Genomic DNA, 21,894 nt, shown 5'->3' with positions numbered 1-21,894 from the left:
TAGGCCATTGCATAATGTAATACAGCCTTAATTTCACTTCCTTGCCAAATTGCCAGACAAACCCATTGTATTTCATTGCTGGGTGAACACTTACTCAGTGAGTAAAACATATCTGTCAGTACACAGAGAATCATGATGCTTTTCCAGAACCATTCTCAGCTCCAGAGATAATTGGATTCACTCATTTATGTGCAGCCTGTTGAGTTATCTGTGTGGTCCCAAGATTTGGGATTCTCAGCTGACATAGAGACAGCAAGGAGAATTCTCACATGCAGAAAGTCATGGTAGCTCCTTGAGAAGTCAACAGAACTGGGCCAGCTTAAAAGTTTGTTCCAGCTGAGGTTCCAGCACTCTGATATTCATGTCATCATTGGAAATGAAGTTAATGGAAAGAATTTAATTTCTGTCTGCACCTTGATAAATAAAATCCAGCTTTACAGCTCCTGCACTTCTTGTTGAATGAGTTATTAGCATGGAATCTGCTGTCAGCAAGGACTTTAAGGCTGAGTAAAACCACTTCAAACAGAACAGATCACAGACTCTGCCTTTGTCAAATAATATCTGATGACATTATGATAATCAACATAAAATGGGTCTGCAATAACCCACACTGAAAACCACAGGCAGAGCCCAGATCTGTTCTCAAAGAAGACAGGGAAAGTTCAGTCTCCAGGAAGGCTGTGATGGCTCTGCATAGCACCTTAAACAAACAATGCTTGAGTTTTCTCTGCTGCTGTGTGGAAATGTGCACTTACTGAAAGTGTATCTCTAATGGCACCTTGTTGGCAACATCTTCATCCTCAGCCACCTCTCAGGCTTCAGCTGTAGCTATCACAATCAGTTTATCCCTCTCCTTCTCCTCCTTTCCATGAAACGCATACTACATTTCTGACTGATGCAGCCAGCAAACCCTGACAAGTTTCCCTCCTTGTCGTGGTTTAACCCCAGCCTGCAACTAAGCACCATATGACCACCTGCTCACTCCTCCCTGGTGGGATGGGGGAGAGAATCGGAAGAGTAAAAGTGAGAAAACTCGTGGGTTGAGATGAAGGCACCCCAACTGAAAAAGAGACATTAGCAGCATATGAGGGGTTCAAGCCACTTCAGAAATTGTTGGTAGAGAAGCCTATCTCCTCTTGGCACCACAATTGCCCATGCTACACTGGATGTTCAAAGAAGACATCCCCTCTACACATCACACAATGAGTGCTACATGAGGTAAGTAGGTAGTATTGATCATGCAGCAGGCTCAGCTGGGGAAACCCAACCACCCAGGAATCCTGGAAGAGATCATGGACTGGCCAGAAGGCAGAGATTTTGGAGCATTGCTTGAGAAGGTGGCTCATGCCCAAGAGGCACAACCATATAATGAGTTATCAGAAGATGAAAGGCGTTATGCTGTTTACCGATGGATCCTGTTGTGTTGTAGGAAACCATCAAAAGTGGAAAGCTGCTGTGTGGAGTCCCGCACGACAAGTTATTGGAGCCACTGAAGAAGAAGGTGAGCCAAGTCAGTTTGCAGAAGTGAAAGCCATCCAACTAGCCCTAGAGATTGCTGAACAAGGAAAGTGGCCAGTACTCTATCTCTATACTGACTCATGGATGGTGGCTAATGCCCGCTGGAGGTGGCTACAGCAGTGGAAGACCAATTGGCAGCACAGAGGTAAACCCATCTGGGCTGCTGCATTGTGGCAAGACACTGCTGCCTGGGTAGAAAACATCGCTCTAAAGGTACATCATGTAGGTGCTCATATGCCCAAAAGCCGCACCACTGAAGAACATTGAAACAATGAACAGGTAGACAAGGCTGCCAAAATTGAAGTAGTTCAGGTGGATCTGGACTGGGAGCGTAAGGGTGAGCTATTTGTAGCTCAATGGGCCTACGAAACATTGGGACATCTAGGGAGAGATGAAACATACAGATGGGCTTGTGATCGAGGGGTGGTCCTGACCATGGAGGCCATCACACAGGTCACTCATGAATGTGAAATATGTACCACAAGCAAGCAAGCCACATGAGTAAAGTCTCCCTGGAATAGAGGGTGGTGGCTGGGTTTTCGATACTGCAAGGCCTGGCGAATTGACTATAACCACTGCCATGAACATACCAAGGCAATTGCTACATACTGTGGTGGAAGCAACTACCGGTTGGCTAGAAACATACCCTGTAAACCATGCCACTGCCTGAAAGACCATCTTGTTTTGCCCACGATGGTAACTGTTCAGTGATCTACGTGTCCTTATCTCGACCCACAAGCCTTTCATCGTATTTTTCTCCCCCTGTCCAGTTGAAGGGGGAGAGTGATAGAGCGGTTTGGTGGGCACCTGGCAGCCAGCCCAGGTCAACCCACCACAACTTCCCATACGAGCCCCTCACTTGTTCCTAGAAACCCAGGCTTCAACCAGAAAGTTGCTCCCAAAGCATCTTAATGACATCTTAAATAATATTTGCCTACCAAAAGAATCTAGCTGTCTAACTCCTGGTTCCAAATTAATTCCTACAGGAATGGCAGAGACTTTTCATTATGACAGCTTAAATTATGACTTTTCTTATTTAGAAGGCAGTTTGCTGTCTTCCAAAATCTCTATCCCATTGCATCTTTTTATTTTTTCACATTCATGCAGCAATCATCTATCCAATAAGCCACATGTCTGCACATTTACACTGCCTTAGCTTCCTCTTGTCTTTGCATCAAATTTGAGCACTCTTTCTTTCACATTTGAGGCCTCATACTGCTTACATGTTGCCTACTTCTCTCTCCAGCATTGTATCTTAATCTCTGCTTACATACACCTCTTCTTCCTCTCCATGCCCTTGTCTAAAATGATACCTATTCACAAGCATTACTAATTCCTAGATCAACAGTAAATACTCAGAAAATAAACCAGAGTGTTACTGTGAATAGCATATTGAAAACCTCAGAACAGTGCGGAGAAGTGTCGAAATGTTAAACTGAATTTAAAAAATCAAGCAGGGAAAAATATACAGAATACCCTCCCACACAAATCTGTAGTCAATAAGATGATCCTGGGACCAAGAAGAGCCAGCTGAATTTCTGTCTTACCCGATTTTCTTTATATGATCATTACCAGTCTTTTTTTATTTATTTAGATAGGACCTTAATTCACACTCCTCTGTTCCCGTGAACTTCAATGCAGATCATTTTTGAACACCACTCTGATCAAACAAAATTACCAGAGCATCAGACTACAGTCATCAGTACAGCTTGTCGATGTTCAAACGTGGTATGCAGTCCTAGCTCCTGAGCAGTTCAATTTCCTGCCAACTTTGATCTGTTTTCTGTCTTTACCTCTTATGTCTCTGTCCTCAGCGGTAATTATTCTGACTTGTAGCTTTCAACAGCTGTTTCTCTACTGCTGGCTCACAGAACTGTGCTGGGCAAGTGCTGTGGCTTAAGAAAGGAAAAGAAACCTTGGGGAAACAGGTACAGTATTATTTAAAAAACCCCCACATAACAGTTTTCTGAAAAAAACAAACAGTTTTTCAGTGAAAGATGTGGGCCAGCTTCAATTTCTGTATTACTTACGTTGAAAAGTATGTAAAACAGGCTTTCCTTTCCCCTCAAAACTCAGTTTCTCCCCCCAGGATCTGGAAAGCCTCGCTGTTCAAGATGAGAACTATGCTGCTAGTAGCTAAGTAGCTACTGAAGGCAGAAATCATTAAAAATGTCACTTACAGAGAAGACTTGAGACTTTTTTTTTTTTGAGGGAGATATAAGGAGGAATTTTCTTGGAGGCAGTGACAAAGAAGTAGTAGCAGCAGCAGTAATAGTAGTAGCAGCAGTGACAAATATGAAGAATAAATTTCTCTCTAGCTTCCCAAGACTAAGATTTCCTTTTTGATATTAAACTCAGTATTGAACAATCTCCTCTGCTTTTACCTCCTCTGAGCTCTGCTGCAAGGTTTATCTTCACTCATCAGCCTCCTGAGGAGAGCCAATGAACGGAAGGCAAAGTTGTTCAATCTGTTTCCTCAGCGTTCGCCTAGGCTCTCAGCACAGGAAGCCTAGTGCTATGAAAAGTCAGAAGGAGGAACCTCTCCAGCTTTGAGGAGCCAGTCGATCAGGAGCACACACAGCTAGAGGAGAGGAGTGGGAAAGGGGGAGAGAAAACACTGACATTAGCTGCTGAGGATGCACTGGCAGGCAAGAAATACTCCCCATGACCACAGCTAGGTTGGCGGCGGGATGGGTGAAGTGACGGAGCTGCCTGAACCATGAAAGCAGGAGCCGACATGAAGATTGCTGGGAAGACTGTGTGTGTTTTTGTGCTGCTCACCATCACCAAGGTCATGAGAACAGTAGGTGAGTCTAACTGGGACCAATCAGCCGTTGGGATGGAAGAAAGTGAAATGTGCACAGATATTTTCTTTCCATAAAAGCTATTCATCCTGCTTTGACTTTCTTTAATTGCTAAAAATTACAGACCACAACTAAAACATGCTTCCCCAATATCCACTCCTGCTCTTCTTTTCTTAGTGGTCACAAGGCTGCCAGGCATTATGCCTGTGACTTCTATCTAGGCAATTATTTAGTCACCCTTAGCTGGGAATGTACCAGTTGTCGCAGATAGCCTTTTTACTGAGACCTCTAAATCCACATCACCTGAGAAACTGATCCATTTGACATATTAAAAATATGCCCAGGAAAGTGTTTGTGAACTTGAAGCTTTTGGGCATGTGGTTTCTGCTGAAGAGAGGCTGCAGATAGTCTGAAATGGGGCAGGGATCTCTTACATCTTTCTGAGGAGTGGTGGAATATCACTGATGTGCTGACAGTAGGAAGCAGTTTCTGGAATTTCTTTCTGAGGCTAATGGGCATGGTCAGTATCAAGAGTGGGAAAGGCTTTTGTGCCAAAGACAGTGGCACTCCTAAGGCTTTCTCGCACCAACTTTTAGTGTAGTTGACTTAGTTTTCATATAGTTTAGCTACAGCAGTTAATGTCTCCCACATACCGTTCATTTGCATTTCTAGAGCTTGTGCTCTTCCAGACACCATGCAGCAGTCAGGAGACTTGGTAACGGAACTAGGGATTTCAGCAGCGGTTCCAGACACCTAAACTGTCTATGTATAGAGGGACAAGGCAGATAGGTCTGTGAGATCCACATTAAACTAGGGACATCTCTGAATAATAGGTAACGTGTATGTGTCCATTCTTATTATGGGCAGGTAGAAATACACTGCATGGACATGAGTTATTCCATTCCACTTGGCCAGAAAATAGAAGTGGCTCCTTGATGCCATTTAGCCAAGCAAAACGGATGCAGTCGTTGTTGGCAGTGAGGGAACACCCATCTGTGATGTGTTTGGCTGATCAAATGAGGGACCTAAAATGGTTACCTCAGTGCTACCCACTGGAAAAAACTGAAATACTTCACAAACATTATTAAACTTTGCATTGGTAACCTCACAACAGGCACATTGGAGGTAAAAAGCCTGTCCCTATTCTGTAGGTTAAGAACTATCTCGGAAGAATACTGAGGAACTTGCTCAGAGTCATGCAGACAGATTATGGTAGCATCAGAGATGGTCTACATTTTTGAATACAGCTGCTCTCAAAAAGTAAAGGAGTATGGACACATCACAAAATGTTGAAGAAAATGGGGGACAGAGAGGGGAATCCTACTGGCAAAAATTCTTTTTAAAAATGGACTTTGCTGGAAATATTATAAAAAATCCAATGCCAAAAAGTTCTTTTTGTTCACCCAAAAGGTAACTGGATTTTAACTTCTTGGTGTCTTGGTGAATCAATGATATTCCCCTTCAAAGAACACAGAAAAAGATGTTCAGTTAAAATCTAATTTCATGCTTGAACCTTCCCCTCCCACCCCAAATAAAAAGCAGCCCACACTTGATGGGAAGTTTTCAGCTAACACTGTTCTTAAACTTGTTTCCTTCAATATTAGGGTGGCTGTTCTGAGCAAGATGTAGTGACAAGGTTTTTTTCTTCAGAGCTCACAGGCTAAATGTGTCAAGCTGATCCAATGTGTGTATTCTATCCAGAGAATTTGTGTTGTATGAAGGTCAGAAGGAACTATGTCTCCCCTTCTGAAGACTGGAGTAAGCTACTCTGAATGAAATAAGGTCATGCAAAAACTGTTGTGTGTAACCAGTCTTTATCTGCATTAGCATTTTCCTTCACATTTCCTTAGCATGTTGTTTTGTGTTGTTTGGTTAATGTTTACAACAGCAGAAGGGACAGCTCAGAAGAAAGGCTGAGGTCACTTCATGGTTGTCATATCCAGATCTGCCCCCAAGTAGAGTTGGATAATATGCCATTGAAGCTGCTGGTGCATGATCTGTACTAACAATCCCTCTGTGACAATCCTCATAGTAGCAGTGGAAAAGACTCAAAATTTAAATCTTTTCAGTAACACTTTGAAGACTTTTCTAGTTTAACTAAGCAGGCAGGACACCTCAGGTGGTTGTGTACATACTCCAAAGGAAAGGGGACAACAGAGGGAAAGATCTTCCATGAGATGTTCATGCAACAAATCTCTTTTTATTGGATTAATATTTGCAATGTTGGACTGTAAAAGTCCTGCATCTGCAGTTGTATCCTGTGACAATAGATATGACCAAGTGCTTCAGAGGAAGCTGCAAGAAGTCCGTTGTCAGTAATGAGATGTGATTCTCTATGGTTGTTCAGTTTTATCAATAGTAAAAAATTGAACTCAGTGGCATTGCATCAGTGCTGGTATTAGGGTGTATGAAGTGAATAAAAGTGAAGTAGATTTACAGAGCAGCCTGGCTAGAGTTCAAGTTTACCTGCATACATAACTTTCTTCAATGCTACTGCTTTCATTTAGTTTCTTTCTTTAATACAACTTGTAAATTCTCTTTCACTAGTGTACTAGTGTTTTTTATTGCCTTCTTACTTTCTCTGTCCTAGTGTGTTTCACTGCTCCTGTCTCTATTGCCTCCTATTCTAGTTTACCATGGACTCTTGCTCCAGATACAAAAAAATCATAGCCTAAAAAACTATTCTGCTAAACTTAGATTTGTCTCCATTTCACTATTTCTTTGCTGCTCCTTTGGGTCTATGTGCTGGAATCATTCTGACCTCTTTCACCCTAAAAGCACCTGAATCCAAACAGCCTGTTTTTCTAACCTGAATGCTTAAAACAGAATTCTGTACTATTAAGGAAAAATTTTCTCAGAAGACATCTAAGTTGCCCTAGTACAATCTTCAAAGCATGTCCTTGTGATATTAGTGTTTTACTTTGCTGTGGTCCAAACACAATGTCTGAATGTGTCTAATTTCAAAATCATGGAAACAAGGAAGTTCAGTCTTGCAAGTTGACCACATACTCCATGACTACAAAGCAGGTTTTCTTTAATTGGGAACGCACTTGTAGAATTATATGCTACTTAAAACTCACAGCTGATATATTTTGTATTTAGAGGTACAATCATTCATAAGAAAGAAGTGTAGGGAATGTTCTTATGCTACCTTATCTTTGTATTGAGTAAGAAAATGCTAGGAAGAAAAGTACTATGCTAAAGCTAAGCACTAAAGTATGACTGAAATTTTAACCATCTAAAAGTGAGGTCATAAGCATGTTTTCACAGCAGTCCCTTATCTGCTCTCTGCAAAGTACGAAAAAGAGGGCACACAACCTAGTGTTCGCAGTCAATGATCTATTTTGGTTTAGAATAGCAGGAAAATGCCACTTAAGCATAAATAAGCAGTGCGACTTATTTCATTCTTCTTCTCATGAAGAGAGTAAAAGGCCAAGTTCAGCACGCAAAACAGAATATAAAATGTTCTGTATCTGTTTCTATACTGAGAAGTGGGGGGCCTTTGCACTTTGTAACCCATGATACCACAGTGCTACCCTAAAAGAAATGTTACCCAAGGCACTTTGGCATCCATTGTAAATCCCTTTCCCCCTCAACCATTCCAGCTCACATTCTGCAAGGACAAAGATCTGCTTACTTTGCACACAGAATTTGCTATACCAAGTTTAAAGTTTACAGCCGGACTGATATGATATGTGACAGCTTGTTAAGTTCAGTGATGATTTATTATCAGTTGAGAATTTGGCCAACAGTGTTTGTTCTGCAAGCTGGATGACTCTAACACATCATTTAAACACCAACTAATTCCTTCATTACAGAATTGTACCCATTCTGTTTTCTACAAAGTCATGTTTCTATCAAGACATAGCCCATTTACGTGAGGGTAGAAACAAAACCTCAGAAAGGACCCCTACATCACTGCATAGAATCGCCTTTTTTTGCTGGCATTGTATCATGCAATGCTTCTCATAAACAATCTGAGCACCAAAAAAAGCACACACCGTATTGAAAGGCTGGTTTTAATCCTGATGGAGGCAGTATTCTCTATTCTGATTTCCAGCCTAAATTTGTTGTACTACCTTTTTTTATTTTTACTACATTTTGAGCTGCTGAATTTCAGCACATATCTACCATTCTACTCATCAAGGTCACCCCGTTCTTTTTGTGTGACATTTCCATTCTTTATATTAATGCTATACTCTTCTGGCTTTCAACAAATTTCCTCACAAGCTCCTGATACAAATGCCAATGCCATTACTAAAATCGTTAAACAGAATTACCGTAAAAATCATCTGCTGAGAAACATTAGCAAGCTACCTTCAAGCTGACACCTCCTTTTAACGCTGCCTTTTGCTTTCTCTCCTTAATTCAGTTCTTTATCCATCATGTTTCCCTCCAGTTGCCTTCTATTTTTCAGCTTAATTTATGATTTTCAGGAGGACACTGTATCAAACTGCATCTCTCAACTAGCTGAGCTTTAACATCTTTACTTTGCCTTCAAAATCAGCTGTCTTGAATGACTGTGTGAAAGGATACTGGAGAAAGCTAAAGAGACTGAAAAGATCATAGTAAAACTAAAAACTAGGAACTGGCAACTGCAATGGTATATTCCACCTTGAATGGGAATACTGAAACCTTGGGTTCATTATTAAGTTCTGTCAGTGTGCTCACCTCTCTGCAACATATGAAGTCGTACTGAACTTTGCAATCTAAAAAAAATCCAGCCATGCTGCAGGCACTTCATACTGGAAAACCAGAGTTTACAATGACAAAGTGTATTTTTCTGGCTGTGTTTTAAGGTTGCTATTTCAGCCTGTATGAGACAGCAGGAAAGACATTTTTACTGCAAATGACATAGTAATGGTGGCAGAAAAGAAATGTGTTTAAAGGAGAACAAAAGAAGAACTTGAGTATGATGAAGAAAGGAATTTCTGAAGACAGGAAAAAAGCCTACATAGAATGAAATGGGAATAGGAGATATTTTCAAGAAATAATGACGAGTACGGATAAAAGAGTGTGAATGGGAAACTAACAATGAAGGTATGTCTCTTATTGTGTCCTTTTAAAGTTATGTCCACACTGATAAAGTTGTCATCGCAACTTCAAGAAACAGTCACATGAGCTCAGGCGAGCTAGTTCATGTATTTCTATAATGAAAATCAGAGTAGTCTAACTGCTTACTACTCACCCAACACACAGGGCTGGTTTTCAGCCTACACTCTATCCTGTGCTGTTGTGGCTACGTTTTCAGAGTCACAAAGCCACCATCTATAAAATTCTGTCAGTACTTTAGCAATCCCTACCATAGTACAAAGCACTTCTATTTGTTTATCTTTCACTTCATTCCAGACAAGCCTTGCTAAGTGTAACAGGCACTTTGTGGCAGTAGAAGGGGAGAACAGATGCAGAGCTCAGCCTGTTGTATGTGGCCTCTTCCAAGCGTCCAGTACGGCCTTTTTGATTATGACTTGGTATGACTCATATAATATATTCATTCCAAGATACAGTTAGTCATTTACTTGTGGTATGTTCATTGTTTCAGTTCATTACACCTCTAAGTTTAATACATCACAATCTGCAGTGTGTTGGCGGGGGAGATGTGCCAAAACACTGTGGTAGATTGTTACTGTAAGAAATAAAGACACGATAGGATTATATTTGAGAAAGTAAAGCAGTCTCTTTACAGTGCGAAAAACTCTATAACAACTAAATTTCTGAAGAGGCTGTCATGGAACCTGAGTCATTTGGGGGGCAAGAAAAACTACTACTGTGAGTTAAAACCTGCTATAAAGAATAACAGAGGCTGGAAATCTTTTCTATTTGAAAGCAATCAAAAGCACTTTCAAGCTGTGTAGCTGTCTCTGATTTTGCAGTGATTCCCCTGAAAATTTTAGTGGCTTCACAATCAAATTTTCCTGTTTTTAAAATCTTTCTTTTTCCTTTTACTGTGAGAAAGACTCTGAGAAACAGGAGAAATGACTAAATAAGTGACGCTGTAAAGGAACTGGTGCAACTAGTTATCCATGAGAGCTGTCAGACACACTACATAAACCACGTTAAAAAAACCAGAGCAAAGTCTTCCCCCCAATCTTTTTCAATTACAGTAATCTTAGCATGACAACAGTTAACCAGTGAACTCCTCAACTGAGTTTGTTTTTTCCTGAGAGAGGTTATGTCCATTTTCAAACAGAAAAGTGGAATCTGTCAGTGCATTGGAATGTGCACTCAATGCACTCAATTAGAGCTTGAGAACCTCCTCAGACATGGCTTAAAATCTTCTTCAACAGTCAAGGAGAGACAATGAGGGATGGCATAATATTATTGGTGTTATAATTAGATGAACTTCAGAGGCTGGAGTCAAATTGGAGGACCTCAGTCTAAAGGCCTCCTACCCTGCCCACCTGTCAAATGAGTCTCCAAGGTGAAACCTGCTCATGATGGATTTGCATCCGCAACCCAAATAGGATGGTTCAGCCCAGAGCTGTACAGAACTCCCAGAGCCTGACTCGCCTATTTTCTACATCAGTGTGACAGACAGCATGTAATCCTGGGCTCCTGAGCTCTGCTCCTTCTGGCTAACAAAAATTGCCATTTTCCAGGGTCCACTAATCTGTGAAGAATAAGACTGAAAATTTATTTACCATAAATGTGTAGATACACAATCCTTCATTTCATCTCTCTTGTGTGCAATGAAATAGTTAACACTACTGACATTTAATTATCGTCCGATGGTTATCACTTCACTGAGATGAGCTTGGTAGCTCACACCTCTTCAAATTTCTTGTTCTCTGCAGGCCCACAGAGACTGAGGCCTTTGCTGCACTGGTTATCCCCTTTTTCAGCTACAGCAAGCTGTCAGTTCAGCTCAGCTATAACACAGGATTTCACCTTGAGAGAAGCAGCTGTGCAACATACTGGCTTGTTACCAAGCCTTCGTTTGAATTGATAAATGCGGATGTGTATGGCATATAGGCCCTAATGTACTGGTCATAAACCAATCAGCTATCACAGAGGAAACTTTAGCAACCGACTTTAGCCATTTTACAGTATGAAAGCACCATTCCAGAAAACAGTGACGGGTCTGAACTAAAACACTTGCAGCACTGAACCTTTCCTCTTTAACAGAGTGGACTACTTTTGTCTATTTAGCTCTCCTGCAGAGCAGACACACACTCTTTAGGTTTAGTGAAATTCCTGGAGGGAAGGGGAGATTGTGTCTTCCTTCAGAGCTGTGGAGTACATACCCAAGACTGCAGGCTGGGGCAGGCAGCATAAGGAGGGCAAAGCAAGCAGATGGGGAGACCCTGGCAAAGGGCTTGGTTGGAGCAGACCCACAAGAAGTTATGGAAGTGATGGCAAAAGGAGCTCAGAAGAGATCATGTGGAATCTGTGCACCCTGACAAGTCACCGAAAGCTGGTGGAGTAGACGAGAGGACTGGGGGAAAGAACCTGTTCTGTAGGGGCACAGAAAGCAGGGGAGATTTATTTTCAGGCCTTTTTTTTTCATGAGTATAGCTAGCAATTCTGTGTTCCCTAAAGAGCTATCACTTTCTAGCATATTGGTTTATGTTCTAATAAAACCTACTTTTAAAGACTAGATGGCTTTTGGTATGCTCACTAGAAAGAGAAAGCAGGGCATGTCCAACTTCAGCCCAACATGAGGTCCTATCAACATCTCCAAATTGAAGGAAATGCTATGGCTGACCAGGAAGGACAGGATAGGGATGAGGATATTTTCTATTTAAAGAACTGCCTTTGTGCTGGTGGATCCCATAGCTATTTACAGATTAATTCTTGATAATAAACGTTTTGGACTGCTTTTAAATAAAGCTAAATCTGTGGTAAAAACCAGCAAGTATTGACATTTCATTAGACTATATTTTAGATTGAAACAGAAAGAAAGGCAAATCCTCTTTTCATCAGAAACTGTTATGAAAATGGCTGACACTATTCTTTATGGTGTGGAAGCTTCTCATCAAGTATTACCCAGGCCCAGTCCTATTTTGCTTGTGAGTGACAAGACTTTAGCTCACACAGGTCAAAACCTTAAATTATCTGAATTTGGTACTATGCTCTGTGGTAAAATGAAGCAGAGCTCTCTTTTTGCATATGCTTTCTTGGGAGAATAGCAAGCATGCTGGAAGATTTCTGCACCACCTGATCGTGTTGAGTGAGCACCTATAGAAATGGAAGCACTATAACCATCCACATGGCTGACAAGCAGGGCTAATGAGCAAAAGGCCAGCAGAACTATCAGCCTGGCTATGCTGGTTTTGGCACTCAGCGTAGAAGGTATCCACAGGACTCTGCCATCACAACATGCTTCCATGCCACACTGAACTGGAAGAGGATCAAAATAGGTGCAGGCTCTGCAGTTACACCTTGCTCCCTTACCTTCTTTTTAATTTCTCTGCCTTCAACACAAAGACAGTCTGAGTTTTAGACAGTTCTTGGAAGAACGCTAACAGGCTAACACGGTATTATATAGGATAAAACCTCCTCATAATATTATATGTCTGTTCTACAGAGATAACATATTCCCTGCTCTACCTTAAGAGGAGGTCTTCAAAGTCATTTCAGAAATACAAATTAACCAAACCTTTCAGGATTTTTGGCGTACGCATTCTTCTTCTGTAAAAGAAGTCTAAAGATCATGTTTCTAGCAGCATGCATGAGAAAAGAAGCAAAGCAAGGAAGAAAGTATACAATTCATAGTTACGCTAATGCCACTTACCTGCACTCTAGCAAAGAAAGAGGGCAGTAAAGTGAAAGTAGTTTAATTTTATTATGTTTATAAGGCCTCTTTACAATAGTAGCAAGGTGTATGTAAGGATACAACAAACAAGAAGATTTTTTACTAATTAATCTACCATCTGGGGAAAAAACTCCTGCCTTGCTAAAAGCCTTCTAAATTAACAAGAAGACACAGGGGAATTCAGAATCCTTCTACAAATTTATTGTAAACCTAAAATTATACTTAAACATGATTCAGCAGATTTTAAGCTGACTGATGTGGCTTATCATTTGAAGTGAATGGTACCTGATTCATTCAGGGGAGAATATGACAGAAAGGCATAGCAGAAAGCACCACTTTCACTCCCTCTTTCTGTACAGTCTTGAAGTACACAAGCCATTATGTTGGGGAACTTGCACATTGCAATAGGCTGCTTAGGAGATGCAGAGTTGAAAGACAAGTAAAATGATACTGCTTTAATATGTAAATGAAAGTGTACACAGTTAAATATGCACATTTTCATTCCTGCAAACATTATCCAAGGAAACCCCAGCCCCAACAGACAGGGTGGTTTGAATGCTTAGGTTTGCTTAGTCATTTCCAGATGAGGTCAGCCATACTGATGACATGAGCTCTGAGGCTCTAGGCAGTGTTAAACTGGGAGAGGAAACACTTTGTTCTCCAATTTTCAGAGACATTTATAGAACTTACATCCAGAAACCATCATGACACGAAAGGCTTTTTTCAGTTCCTCTCCTGGTAAAATCATCTGAGTTTAAAACACACCCCCCACATTTTCTTGAAATGCCATTAAGCAGAAAGCATTTGTCATTTAAAAACATTTCCAGTGTAATAATGTATCACAGAACACTGCTGACAATTGAATTAAGGAAACAAGCATTTGTGGGGCTGGTGGGTAATTTGTGTATCAGAAAATGGTGTGAATAGATAGCACTCTTCTTCTTCAGCTGTGCTTGGAAACATTAATTGATGAATCCTGGCAGTACTGAGCAGCAGGAAGTTAAGTATTATTTCCTTTTTTAATAAAAATGGGAAGTGGATGGCTTCAGTGAAATACTATCCCCACCTAATTTTCCTCTTCTACCAGAAAAAAAAAAACTTCTTTGAATTACACTCTGATTTCCATGTTATACAGCTAGAGTAACTAATACATTACAGCACTGTATGGTGTAGTGTAGCGTGGGGCAATATTGCAGCTACACCTCCTATCAATCTGCAGGAGCTAGGCCTAGGTTTGGAAATGTCTTCACCCAAAGGATACTTAAGCAGCAAAATGAAAAGGCAAAAACCTTTAAAGGAATCTTTAAGTAGTTAAAATGGAGTGAACTGTGTTTATCTTGCAAGTTAGAAATCATTTCTCAAGAACACAGTTAAACAGCAGGAAAACTGGTTGAGCTGGAATGGTTCATTCACCTAGATTCCAGAAGATAATGAGATTTCAGGCGCTATCAAGGTAAAACCAACTGTAGTTTTCTCAAAGAGGCTAATAGTAATGATTTGACTAATAATTTGAAGTTGATGCTCATTAAGACCGTTTCTTATAGTGTTGTGAATGTTCAGGAACTGCGCTTCACATTGTGCCAGCCAGCAGAGGTAAGAGAATTCCAGCTCTGTGGGGGGGACAGAGAAACACAACAAAGTCAAGTTTGGTACCTCTGAGGAAGACTTTGACAGAGGTTTGATTAATCACGCAAAACTTAGGTCTTCTAATTCTTTGCTTATTCCAGCTGAACTTTCAATTGCCTCTCTAGTATATCTGCTTGAATGGTTTGGGCAGGGGTTTAACGTATTTGGAATAATCTGGGAAAAACTCATTTGTCAGTACAAATCAGGTTTGTTAACTTTTGTTGTCCTTCCAGATTAATGCATGGTTTAAGAGTAGTACTCTGATATTCTCCTCACACACAGCTCTCAGAATGCCACTAAAATCATTACTCAGCCCAAGGAAAGAGCAACTTGGGGTTCCACCAGAGACACAGAGCACTCAGAGATCAGTGGCTTACAGTCCGAAAGTGTAATGGTCACCTATTAAAAGAGGAAACGAGTGAGGTGGTAAATGGAGGCTGGCTTGGACTACAGCTATGGGTATTACTCCTATTAACTCATTAATTGTGGCACCTAGGAGATTTTGAAAAAGACAGGTTATCTGTAACAGGTCGTCTTCAGGTGGATATTTATACATACACACACATTGTGGATTTGGGGGGTTGTTTGCTTTTAATTTCAGCAGGACCCAGAGGACACAAAAGTCCCATTCCCTCACCTACTCTTCACACTGGTTTACAACCTGTGCCTCAGACTCTTGTTTTCTCTCAGTCTCAAAAGTGCCTCACAAAGGAGGGTGGGCTGCATATATAAGTGTAGGCAACACTAATGCACATATAAGCAATTCATCTTGAAGAACAGTTACAGGTAACCTTTCTTTCATCTCTGAGTGCTTACCCACATGTACCTTTACTGTGAACAAAACCTGTCACAGAATACTTTATTAAGGAAAAGGTCCCAGTTTGACTAGTTGAAACAAAGCAAAAGAACCAACTGTCCCAAAGGTGGCATCATGCTGAGAGACTTCAATGGGTCAAAGCCATAGTGAAATGAATCTCAGGGTTAGAAACTTCACCCCTTGCATGTGTCAGCTGAAGACACAGGCAGATGAGGGGTACCAAATCTGGTCAATATAAAGAGTGCAAGCACGACTTACGTTCAATATGTGCAAAAAAGAATCAGCCCTGAAAGCTTGTGGAAAAAGAAAACCTGGGCAAATTAGTTTCTTGGCTAAGAAGAAATTCAGGGACACATAAGGGGAAAAAAAAAAAAAAGGCAATCCTGAGGGTGTAACTTGTCTTGAACAAACACAGCACACAGAGGAGCCATAATAGTGGTCTGGCTCTCTGCCATTCAATGGCCAATATGGTAACTTTCAAAAAGGACAAGAGAAATAGGTCCAAGCTTTTCCATGCAGAAATCTAGCTTCAGGTACATAGTTCATGGATCATGAAAAGATAAAGAGAGGAGGTATTGTGCCTGACTGCAAGCAAGAGTCATCTTTTAAAACCCAAAAGAAGAGTCACTGTCATAGAAAGAAAGAATGTAAAAAAAAAAAACCAACATGTTTCCAAGCAAATGCAAAACAGAATTCAAGAACAAGACATACTCACTATCAGAGAGTGAACACAGTTGATACATCAACTGAATAAAGTTTCTCTGCAATCTTAGCCTCGCAAGCAAGAGGCCCAGGGATATGGGCATATTTTACACCTCCATAGCTGCATGCCTGGCACAAAGATGGGTAGGACTTACATTCATGTCCTGTAGGGGCTACTGCAGTAAAAGAAGTACAATCACAGTGTGAATGCATATGTACACATTGTGTACACTCGTAGTGTGAACATATGTGTTCACAAAGATTCAGAAAATGAAAAGACACCCCTGAAACATAAGGCAAAAACCTGTCCTCCTACACAAAGCTCCAGCATTATTATTTGCGTTGTGGTCATGTCTGAGAGGTGTCAACAAGGCCTTTGCCCATGGTGTTGGATTTTGTATGAATGCAGAAATAAAAGTTGTTCACTTTGTTGGTAGCAACAGTTCCAGAGAAAAGTAATTATCATGTGGCCAAACCCAATAGTCAAATTTCTATCATTTCAGCCTGTAAATGGTAACAGCCCTGTGAGCAACCCACTGGAGGATCTGCCAATAGAAGCACACTATTCAGATGCTGAACTGCTTAAGACAATGGGCAGGAGTAGGGTCTTCCTCCAATATCTGTCTTATCCACTAAGATGAGCCCCAGTGGGAAATTTGTTGTGAGTATTGAGGGGGTAGGCTGTGACAGGCCACTGGCTCCATAATCCACAGCTGTAATACAAGAGGACAGGCAATTTGCAGATGAGCACAGACAGGGCCTCACGCTGGCGTGTAACAGTGCAGACGTTTCTGTGTGAAGCACAGACCAGAACTCCAAGGCTATGAGTGACATCCCTGGGCACCTTCTGACACATCCTTCTTCTTTCTCTCCTTCAGGGAACAACAGCATGTCAGCGACAGTAGGTAACAGCTGTGTGCTCACCTGCCCTTCCAAACCAAATATAACTATGGTAACATGGAAAATAAGCCCCAAGGTTGGAGGCTCCTGCACCTTGGGCTACAGGGCTGATCAGAACAAGACAGACAGAACAAACTGCAGTGACAGCATGAACTGGAAATTCAGACCAGATCGGGATCCTGCCCTTGAGATATGGCAAGTAGGAATAGACCATGAGGGAAACTACACCTGCGAAGTAGTAGCAACAGAGGGGAATTTCCACACGACATACTACCTGACCGTGCTAGGTAAGGGACTCCTTCCTCATTTTACAGTTCTCCAAAGGACCACATCTGGGCTTGGACATACAAAGCTCCTCGCCCCATACACCGGAGGAAGTATGCAGAAAGAAGAGGAGCTTTCTTGCTGGGATAAACTGTCATGCATTTCATTGATAGTAGCTCCATTTCTCCCTTCTCCTTATTTCCCAAAACTCTTCTCCCTGCTGCTGCCCCCTTTTCCACTGTCTAGTTAGAAACAACAGGTGTGAAGCAATTTCCAATATACCAACAGAGGATTCTGCATATGCTTCCGGTTATCCTGTAGAATCAATCATTAATACCCTAATTTAAGAGAACTAAAGCATGTGAGAGTAACACTTCCAAGTGCTGAGATACTCTATCAAACATGGGATGTTCTTATCCAGACAGCAGGAATGGACCCATTTCCTCTTGCGCTGGCATTCCAATACATTTTAAACCATGTGTGTGATGGCTGCTTAGGACAAAAGCCTAATTCAGCCCTGTATTTGGGATAATTCCCTACTGCCATCTCCAGGGAAACCTCCTCTAATGGTACACGGCTGTGGTAACTCACCTGAATGGGGGAGAGTTGTGCAAAAGGAAAAAAGAGGCACGACCTTTGCCTCTTGTGTCTCTCGCCCATGCCGCTCTAATGGGACGGCACCTCCAACCTGATTCTTCTCTTTTCACTGTGTTCATTCTGGGTAGAGAACAAAAACATCCTATCCCAACGGTGGCCAACTAACTCCATGCATCTCCCCTTCCTGATGCTGTGCAGTGCCCCCAAGGCTGACCATGTACTGTGATGACCACGGGAACCCTGTGTGCAAGGCAATGGTGGGGAAGCCGGCTGCCCAGATCTTGTGGGTCCTAGAGAGCAACTCCACCCCCAAGGAAGAGGGCCATGACAACGGGACAGTGACTGTTCTCAGCACGTTCACCGCATACAGCACCAACGTGACTAATACAACCTGCATTGTGTCCCACCCAGCTGGGAACCAGAGCATGACCATAGCCTGTCATCCCCCAGGTAAGCTTCCCTCTGTGCATTCAGCATTCAAAATCCTGGTTAGCCTGCTGTGCACACTGTTCCTTCTAGGAAGGAAAATCTATAAAACCTATAGAAACCTTCATTGAAGTCATATATAGACAAGAGTACCACCCCCAACTACCTTTGCCCAGAAACATCACCAGCTTGTTTGTTCTAGTTGTAGACACTATTTCCTAATGGTTTCTTCCCTAAGAGGGATATACATAAGTGTGGTAGTATTCTTTTGGTAGTGGAAACGTTGTTGGAAACAGAGACAAAGCAGTCATGATCTTAGTGTTAAAATAATCATTTGGAAGCAGAACATCAGCAAAATTTTTTTAGATGTAAATGTAAAGTCTCTTGCTCAGAGCATGGTAAGAGAGAGAAAGAGAACTAACTCTTGTGTGGCCAGCAGAAACAAATAAAGCACTTCTGAGTTGTGAAATGTCTGACACTGTATGACATTTGTTTTCTGGTTTTTGCTTTTTTTTGTTGCCTTTGAGAACTACACGAGTTGCAGTACTGAGATATGCTGAGTCCCTGAGGGGAGCTCAGGTATGGCTTAGTGAAAAAATATTGTGAGTGTCCACTGTGGGATTTGTGGGATCTGCTTTTGTCTCTGACACAGACTCTGTTTGTGTTTCTCAGACAAGTTTCATTACTGACTTTCCCTTCTCCTGAAGGGGACTATATTTATTTTACAAGGATGCTGAAAATGTATGTATGTGCTAAAGTAGCTTTAATCTTATACTGAAATAATAAAGAAACTGAGCAGTAAGAAGATATAACTAAGACTAACCCTTTGTCTTTAGACAACAATGGCTTTATCCTGCCTGTCTCCATCACTCTTTGTTTCCTGAGCATTATCATCTTCATGGCTGCCATTTACTATTTTAAGCTCCACAGTGACGGGTATGTATGATAGCATGCTAAGGAAAGATTGTCTAGTGCTAGAAGAAATCTTTAAGTACTGTTTGTGTCTTGAAATCATATGATTCTGTCAGTCTGTGCTGCTATGAATAACTGAATTAACTACATCAAGTATTTCTATACTGCACACGCTGTGCATTGCACACATCTTCACTGAATAATGCACCTGAGTAAAACGCAAATGGGCAGAAGTTGGCAGAGGATCCTCGTTGCATTGCCTGCTACACTAAAGGGGAGGTCTTCATTCTAATAGAAACTGGCAGAGTTAAGCTGTTCTTCAGATACTGTGATAGTCTGTCAGTGTCTCTCTTGTTTAGATCAGGGGGTTGGTTCTGCTGCCTAATAAGTTCTATCAAGTGCCAGAGGACTGACTGGTGCTATCCTGCTGTATCAACACAGGACACAGCAGACTGTATCTCTATTTATAAAAAAGCTCTGTGGGTGAAGCTGGACTCTAGCCCCTTTAGGATTTGCTGTGGAGGAAAAAGCAATTCCAAGGAAAAACTACAGAAAAAATTTGTGCAGAGAAAGGCTGAATTAGCATCTGTACTGAAAATCTCAGCTATGTTCCCCTCTTCCCCTATTCCAAAACAGTTTTTCTCCCACACCTTCTCCCTCAGAGCTGATGAATTAGTTTAATACAATTTCACTAAACGCAAATTGTACATCCTTCCAGAGGACTTTGATTTTAATCTTCTGCTTCCATTTTGTGCTTAAGCTCCAACAAACATGAGAAAAGACCTCCAAAGAAACTCAGGGTGCCATAATTTCAGGATCAAAAGTCAAGGAGAGAAAGACATGAGAAGGCTTTTTGGCTTTACTCTTGATGACATGAAAAAGAAATGTTTTATAAGCTTGTGAGTAGAGAAACCAGGCTGTGATCCAGCCAAACTTAGGATTAAGGAAGGAATTTGCTTTAATACTTGTTTTCTTTTTCACAGACTGTGCCTCAAAACCAAACCTCCTGAAACTGCTCCTACACATTCCCCACAGGTAAGGAGAATTATGCAAATTAGACCATCACCAAATCAGGGATCGTCTGGTAGCCCTGAAAATAGAGTCAGTAAAGGGAAACCATTAGATTTTTACTCTCTGCTCTCAGCAGGTGCTACAGTGTCGTATATGTTTGCTCTTAGCTGTATCTCAGGACAAAACAAAGCCTATCATCACCATAATTTTGACTTGGAGCAAACATTAAAGGCAACAACAGCAAAGGCTCAGCAACTGCCATCCTTTATTTTAGCAAGGAGTCCCACCACATCTCCCTGATGTATGCTGACCACAACTGCTGTACAAACAGTACTCAGGAAGGGAGGCAATATCATCATTTGGGGAATATTAAGAAAGCTATTAGTAAGCAAGCATGTTACTTGCTCTTTCTAGAGAATTAGACCCTAATATGCTTTTTTTCAGGCCAAAATAAGTGGGGTAGAAGGGGAAAAAAAGGAGGCAGGTGAACCAATACCTCACCTTTACCCTCCAAATCTTTGACAGAAAAAGCAATGCATGTTCTTTGGTAGGAAAAGCAATAGAGCATTTTTTCTCGAGTCCAAGAGGAATAAATCTGGGAGCACTATTTCCCAGTTACATTCTTCAGTCCATACAAAAGACTTGCAGAGTCTTGCCAAACTAAACCACTCCTTGTATTTACAGTTTTTGGTTTTGTTTTGCTAGGATGACACAATGGAAGTGGAACCTTATACTACTTATGTGCAGAAGGAAAACGTAATTTACAACTCAGTGTCTGATCTGACAGCGGAGCAGAATCTTCCACAAGGACTGTCACCAGCAACATGAATGGTTCAACAACACTGGGAAGGGAGGTTATAGAAAGAAATTTCTCAGAGGATTTCTTCAGATTTGGGGGCAACAAAGCTCACTAGGTCTGTTTAAACACCTGTGCTTGCTGATGAGTCTCTACAGTTCTTTTTTCCCCTGTTTTGCCTTCTTCATTGGGAAAGGAAACAGGTTTCCTGTTATTCCTTTGGAAAATGTGACTGACGCCATGCCACAGTTTTTCCTGGAAAAGCTGTTGTGATCAGTCTTCCCTTTGCTGTTCTTGCCTTGGAGATCCTAGTTTTGTCAGTCAATTCTAGGCATTACTTTGATGCACTTGACACTATGTTGCACACATTTGGGAGATGAGAGGAGTGTTATGTTGGAACTAAACCGAACACTCTTCAATGAACAGCCACTTTTTTCTAATTCACAAATTACTAACATAGTGGCCTGAGTACTGATCATGACAGAATAGCTCAAATGGCAGAAGATATTGGTAGGGAAGACAATTACTTCCCTAGTTCTGAAAATGGAAATGAGTGATGAATTTAGAAGGTCATCCACTAAGAAAGAGACTTCACTAGCATGATTAGTTTACTTGTTGGGTTCATATTCAGTATTTCCACTAAATGTGTTCATTCTGTATTTCAGATTGTTGTTATGATTACTTTTCCATAAGATTCTCTGAAGATATGGTATTCCTCTCTTTCTTAAGAGTATTGGCATTAAGATACTGTAAAAGAATTATGTTA

At 41.2% G+C, this 21,894-nt stretch overlaps 1 protein-coding gene across 1 annotated transcript; it reads left to right on the top strand.

Moving 5' to 3' along the window:
* Positions 1–4,081: 4,081 nt before the first annotated feature.
* LOC104831670 (cell surface glycoprotein CD200 receptor 1-A-like) lies at positions 4,082–21,180 on the top strand. Its single transcript, XM_010567410.1, has 6 exons — positions 4,082–4,325; positions 17,101–17,409; positions 18,182–18,433; positions 19,246–19,345; positions 20,305–20,356; positions 21,038–21,180. The coding sequence occupies exons 1-6, from the start codon at positions 4,238–4,240 to the stop codon at positions 21,158–21,160; spliced, it is 924 nt and encodes a 307-aa protein (XP_010565712.1). The 5' UTR covers positions 4,082–4,237; the 3' UTR covers positions 21,161–21,180.
* The last annotated feature ends 714 nt before the right edge of the window (positions 21,181–21,894 follow it).

The sequence above is a fragment of the Haliaeetus leucocephalus genome, unplaced genomic scaffold (assembly GCF_000737465.1).
Source record: "Haliaeetus leucocephalus isolate CR32 unplaced genomic scaffold, Haliaeetus_leucocephalus-4.0 Scaffold228, whole genome shotgun sequence".
Classification (NCBI taxonomy): Eukaryota; Metazoa; Chordata; class Aves; order Accipitriformes; family Accipitridae; genus Haliaeetus; species Haliaeetus leucocephalus.
Note: the sequence above shows the minus strand (reverse complement) of the source record. Positions and strands in the feature narration are given on the sequence as shown.